Genomic DNA, 6,496 nt, shown 5'->3' on the forward strand with positions numbered 1-6,496 from the left:
AGGCTACATGTTTTGCGCAATGGGGAAAGCGATGTCCTTGGGCATGCGCGGTAGCATGTGCATACTAGAGGCATTTAAATCTTATGGTAAACATCTCCGAACGTTTACAAGCTGACATTCTTTGGAGAGCGCACGTAAAGATGATGGTATGGGTAACATGGCTGTTTACTACATTTGCCGCAGGACTTTTTGCAATTCTGGTATTCCAAAGGATGACTTACCCATTGTTTTGGGAGGATTTGATTTATTACCTAAACCTACGGAAGGTTGGAAAGGCGTTGAAGTCTCGTATGCAGAGAGGAGTCATCACTTACCTCGACAGCTTCCTTTATCAGGCAAAGAAGATGCCTGACAAGGCTTTCATAGTGTTTGAGGGTCAAACGCTCACTTACCAGGACGTTGATAAAAGAAGCAACCAATTTGCTAAAGTTTTCAGAACAAAAGGTGGCTTGAAGAAGGGTGATATTGTCGCTCTTCTGATGAGCAATGAGCCTGATTTTATTTGTGTGTGGTTCGGACTCAGTAAACTGGGCTGCGAGGTCGCTTTCCTCAATTTCAATATCAAATCCAAATCGCTCCTATATTGTTTTGAAAGTTGTGGAGCGAAATCGCTCGTCGTAGGCGCAGGTAATTATTGCTGTCAATCAAGATAGTGTCAAAAAAAGTGTTAAGTATTTGACGTTTGTCTACTTGCATTTTCAGAATATGTAACAAGCTCAAACATATGCACGACGTCTTGCACGATTTGGGCATGTTGAATCACGTTCACATTTGAATGTCATAACTTCATATTAGGAGAGGAAGGAAACATTGCATAATTACTCCAATGTTTTTGAATGTAGTAAAGCTGTATGGTTTGATGTAACGTACAGTTCCGCAACTGTGTTGCGTATCAATGTGCACTGGTGGTTGTAAATATACATATTTTTTATAATAATGAGGGTGATACTGTAATCTGAGGGTCAATGTAGGCTGTTGTATTCAAACACCCGTGGACACATAGGGATACGGTTAGTATACATACATACATCTCCTGAATGTGAAACGGATCTTCAATAGCATTTCATGGACAGTGATTTATATTGAATATAACCTTTATTCCCAGTTGAGCACATAGTAATATAAAATATTGTTATTTTACAGATTTACAGTTAGTTCATTGCGAGAGGCCAAAGTTCTTCTGAGCATTGCAAAGGATAACTAGATTAAGTTAGTATGCATAGAAGAGGCTTGTGTTTCTAGTCATAGTACCAAAACACTTCAAATCAGCCACCATAGCATGTCGTCATGCACGTTATTGCTCAAATAAGAGATTGAACGGCATTGAGCAATTTATCCATACTCTCCCAGTTTTGCTTAAATCTACTGTATTCAAAATATTCTAGTCTTCTTATTCAGTAGAGGCTTTTCACATCATGCTCATGACATTGTAGAGGTCAATCTCTCTATGTACTATAATCTCACGGCAGGAATGAAATATTTAAAGTGCATGCACAACTAAGGCCCTTACTCAATTCAACTGGCTTTAAGTTTGGTTTGAATAATGTCTTATGTAAACGAGGGTAGGTATTTTGTTTTAGTTATAATGCCTTATGTGAACGAGGGTAGGACTTTTTTTGTATCTTACTTTTGATGTCATATATTTTAGCTTGTAGCAGCAGGGAATGTACTGTATATTTCCAAATAGAGCCTTACAAGTAATCCCCAGCTAGGGTTGCAACATTTTGGTAACGTTCCCAGGTTCTCCAGAAAACCTGGTTGGAGGATTCCTGATTTCCTGCTTATTCCCTCCTGGTTCCTGGAATCTTCTGACAAGGATTTCCAAAAACATGGGAATTTTGGTAAAAGTTAGTGGAATTTTGCAACCCTACCCCCAACATTCACATTTAGTTTTTTCTCTCACACACAGATTTGGTGAGTTCGCTGGGCGAGGTGTTACCCTCCCTAAAGGAGAATGCCATTGAGGTGTGGGTCACGGACATTGGCTGCCCTCATGAAGGGGTCAACACGTTACTGGACAAGGTGGAGCAGGCCTCAGACATGGCCTTACCTGACTGTCCTAGAGCTGACCTCATGTCCAACTTCCTGTTCATCTTCACATCAGGAACAACCGGTAGTACACTAATCCTTACAACAACAAAAAAATCTAAATTGAAGGTATTTGTTGATTTTTTTGTTGTTGTTGTTGAACAGATAGAGGGATATAGAGAGAGGTTGTGTCAAAGAGCAGTAGGCTGGATTCGATCCTCTGCTGAAACTATAGACTCATTACCACAAGACCAACCAGACCACAGTAGTATGCTATTCTGATACGGGCAACTTCATATCAGGAAGAACAGGTCGACTCCAAAAGATGCTGTGAATGCTTACACTAAACTATAGCGCTGGCAGCTTAACAAATGATTTAGAGAATGTATGTCATTTATATGGCTTCCTCCAGAGGCGACAGTAACCATAAATAAAATAAAAATAATAAAAAACTGGAATCTGAAAACTCTATTTGCAATTGCATTGTAAATGTTTAATTTATTTTGATGTCGACTTAAATATGCGTGCGTGGTCATTACTCCATATCTTAAACATTGGTCTGAAGGCAAAAGGTGAATGGATGGGAATTTGCATAGATACGGAAACATAGTATCTGAAATAAAATAATTTGCCTGGATATCAATGCAAACGTTTGCACGAAGACGGAAACTAGCCTACAGCTATTGTCAGAGAACATAAGGGAAGATAACCTAAATGTCTGTCTGCCAATTCCCTGCGATAGAGGCCCGAGAAGGGAAAATAGCTATGGGTACCCTATTGCACTAGGTTGAAAACAGTTTTTCCACACCGAAAGGCTCAAGTCAACAGCATGTCTATTAAACCGGACAGATTTCTCTAATTTATTCCAAGCTGGCACCACACGCTCACTTTTAACAGCTCTGTTCAACACCAATATAATGAGGGGTTTTCCTAGCCAACCCGGGTTCCCAAGGAGAGATGTATTTCACAGTGTCTGAAACAACTTAATTTTTACTGAGAAGGAAATGTGTTTCAAATTGATATCAAGCTGGCTTTTTCTTCGGTGTCTAGTACTGGTGAATTTGTGCTAAATGTGTATAAATGGCTGCCAATGCCCCTCCTTTACCAGAGGTTTTCCATGGCTTTACCGGGACAAGGCTTTACCAAGACAGGGCTTTACCAGGGATCCACGCAGTAGTAAAACAAGACCCACACCCTGTTAAAAGAGACGGGCCACTTCCAAGAATGTTGCTGAACCTTGACCTTTACTGTAGACTTCATAAAAGAGACATCGGAGGCCTTAAGGTAAATTGTATTTTGGTGTGGACCTAGAAGTCAGAGAGGGACTACCTGGACTTGTCCAATAAGAAACGGTCATTTTAGTTTTCCGTTGCAAAATGTAAAAAAACTGTTTTTGCAGTTTGCGGCTTTGCCACATTGGATGAAGCCGATCTCTTCTGATGAAACATTGTTCATGTCCAAATTGTTATCATTTCATTGTGCTATAACTGGTTGAGCGAGGGTGGCAGCTGGCTAGCTATAGTTATAGCACAATGAAATGATAACAATTTAGACATGAACCAGGGCGACGGGGGGGCGGCTAGCCGGGCAGGGCAGGGCACCGACGGGGGGGGCGGCGGCTAGCCCAGCCAGGCAGGGCGGCAACGGGGGGCGGCTAGCCCAGCCGGGCAGGGCGGCGACGGGGGGAGGGGGCGGCTAGACTCGTGGTTAGAGCGTTGGGCCCATAATCGAAAGGTTGCTCGTTCAGATCCCTGAGCTGAAAGGTGTCTGTTGATCTGCCCTTGTTGCTCCACAGGGTTTCTGTCAGGAATGGCTGATCCCTGGCTGTGACCCCACTCTCTGAGTGTCTCCGGGGGGAGTTGGGATATGCAGTGAAACAGGACAGACATAAGTACCTCCTGTTTGACCTTTGTCCAACCAATGCTGCACTCTATTCTCATACTTTCAGTCGAGTTTTGTTCATGCAGATACAATAAACATAACTGTTGGTGCTGTGTGCCTTTGGCAGTTCGAGGGAAAAGCTTTAAAACTCTTCAGTAGAAATCAATGATGTCATAATATGAGAATGTTTAATGTCACGTGGCCGTTATGAGTGGTGTAGTTTTCATCCGCTCCGTGGTGTTTTCCCATTGGTACAGATCTATGATCAACTTCCCCTCCCTCAATCCTATCCTTAACCATTAGTGGGGAGAATACAAAACTGACCCAAGATCAGCATCTCTAGAGGCATCTTCACTGTACTCTTTTTTTTTTGTCTTTCAGGACTTCCTAAGGCAGCCCGGGTGGGACATCTCAAAGCCGTCATGTGCATGGCCTTCCTTCGTCTGTGCGGGGCCCGTTCGGATGACAACATTTACATCACTCTGCCCCTATACCACATGACCGCCTCTCTTCTGGGTATTGGTGGATGCATACAGCTTGGTGAGGAATACTTTTCAATACGCTCTTCCTCCTGATACGTTTGAAGGCCACAGCTTGTCATCAGAAGTCACACTAAACAGGACTAAAAATATTATGTCATTGAATTGAGACTGGTAAACTGTAATGCACTTTTAAATTCGAGTTCCCTTAGCAGAGGTGACTGTACTTGTAGCAGAGGCTGTATCACTAATTCAGTAGACTGCAGTGCATACGCAGAGTAACAAACTGCACCTGTTCCAGGTTCCATAACAGACATGGCTTCAGATAATGAACTATTACAACTGTTTGCTTTAGCCTGCCTGAATTGCCAGGTGGGAGGGGTTTGCACTTTTGAGACTTTTCTATTGGTTTCATTGCAGTCGGCAAGTTCAATCAAGCACGTATACAGTGTTTTTTATATATTTTTTTATATATCTATATATATATTAACCCAGGTTGGCTCCCCATATCTGTTGCCACATATACATTAGCGTACAGACCAGTGGTTCCCAAATGACAGGCCTTTTCCTGCTGTTCCTTCTTCCTGCTGTTGGGTTGGGTTGCCTGTCAGCTCCTCCCAGGTCATGAATTCAAAACAAGGTTTTCTGTTTTGTCTGGATGGTCACGAGCGCAGTCCAAAAAAAAGTTGTGAGTTCTAGAACCAAAGGAAGTCCAGAACTACCTCGGTCAAGGTTCCTATTTTCTCAATGGGGATTGTTTGACTGGTTCCCAGCTGGCTAACTAGATTTCCCACAGTGTAATTTTAGCATGGAGGGAAAAGATGTGGCAGTGGGGGAATCTGACAAAAGTCGCACAATTCCTGGAAGTGCAACCATACATACCCGTGTGTTGTAGATTCCGGGGTTAGGATGTGGTAGCAGAAAACCAAAAGTATCATGGGTGTCTATATTGCCGTAGGGTTAGTAGGGTTAGGCACTTCAACATGATGTCATAGTCTCATTTCAACAATAGTAAATACAGTGTAGGACAGTGTAGGACTCTCTAAATGTGCCATCCACCCGAAACAAAGGTCCTATCAAAGGTAAAGAGATGATGAATATGTTAAAATGCATGACGAATATGTTAAAACGCGTGACGAATATGTTAAAACGCATGTTAAAACGCGTGACGAATATGTTAAAACGCATGTTAAAACGCGTGACGAATATGTTAAAACACATGATCACTGTTGGTGGGGGAGGATTATCTAATTTACAAACTTAAAGTGAAATAAACTTTTATTTGTGTTGTTATGGTGACTAATGTAACGTTACTCTAACATGTCTTTTCTTTTGTTGGGTTTCCAGGGGCAACGTGTATATTGAAAAAGAAGTTTTCTGCCAGTCAATTTTGGAAAGACTGCGTGAAACATAATGTGACCGTATTTCAATACGTCGGAGAGCTCTGTCGCTACCTGGTCAACCAACCTGTGGTAAGACCTGATATTCATCACTCTGATTTCGTCTTGGGTTTTTCCACTCACTTTTCACAAGTTATTTAGTTAAACTAGTCTCTTGAGTAGGCCGAGGTGAGAAGATTTGGATTTGACTCTAGCCGTGAACGCCACCATGTGCTAACCCAGTGCTGGGCTAGGACAAAAACCTGCACACCCTGTGGGTCTCCAGGACAAGGATTAAAGAGATTACTTCTATAATATCACAGTACACTACTAGTATATTGTAGGTCGTACAGGGTAAAACCTCAAGTTGCCTTTACAATTAAGTAACTACACTAAGTAACAGTGTTGTAGTTACATAACTGCTTTGTAATTCCTCAGTAATAGATTATGAGTGTTTTTTGTGTTGTCTGTTTCTGTAGGTCCCTGAGGAGAGGGCCCACAAAGTGCGTGTTGCCGCAGGGAGTGGTCTGAGGGCAGATGTATGGAGGGAGTTTGCCAGACGCTTTGGGAAGATCAATGTCCGGGAAGCCTACGGTTTAACTGAGGCCAGCATTGGCTTTGTCAACTACACCAATGAAATAGGACCCATCGGAAGGGCGGGCTACTTCAACAAGGTCAGGCATGGGGCACTTTGCTTTGTAGTTAACTGGGATAGACTTCGATAACTTC

The 6,496-nt window shown here is 42.4% G+C and overlaps 1 protein-coding gene across 1 annotated transcript in view; it reads left to right on the top strand.

Moving 5' to 3' along the window:
* Nucleotides 1-6,496, top strand: part of LOC106571805 (long-chain fatty acid transport protein 6) — a 19,291-nt gene continuing 12,795 nt past the window's right edge. Inside the window, exons 1-5 of the mRNA XM_014145272.3 lie at nucleotides 1-627; nucleotides 1,910-2,113; nucleotides 4,291-4,449; nucleotides 5,736-5,860; nucleotides 6,247-6,441. Coding sequence (XP_014000747.3) covers nucleotides 84-627; nucleotides 1,910-2,113; nucleotides 4,291-4,449; nucleotides 5,736-5,860; nucleotides 6,247-6,441 — 1,227 coding nt within the window. The 5' untranslated portion in view covers nucleotides 1-83. The remainder of the gene's footprint in view (nucleotides 628-1,909; nucleotides 2,114-4,290; nucleotides 4,450-5,735; nucleotides 5,861-6,246; nucleotides 6,442-6,496) is intronic.

The sequence above is a fragment of the Salmo salar genome, chromosome 01 (assembly GCF_965601325.2).
Source record: "Salmo salar chromosome 01, fSalSal1, whole genome shotgun sequence".
Taxonomy (NCBI): domain Eukaryota; kingdom Metazoa; phylum Chordata; class Actinopteri; order Salmoniformes; family Salmonidae; genus Salmo; species Salmo salar.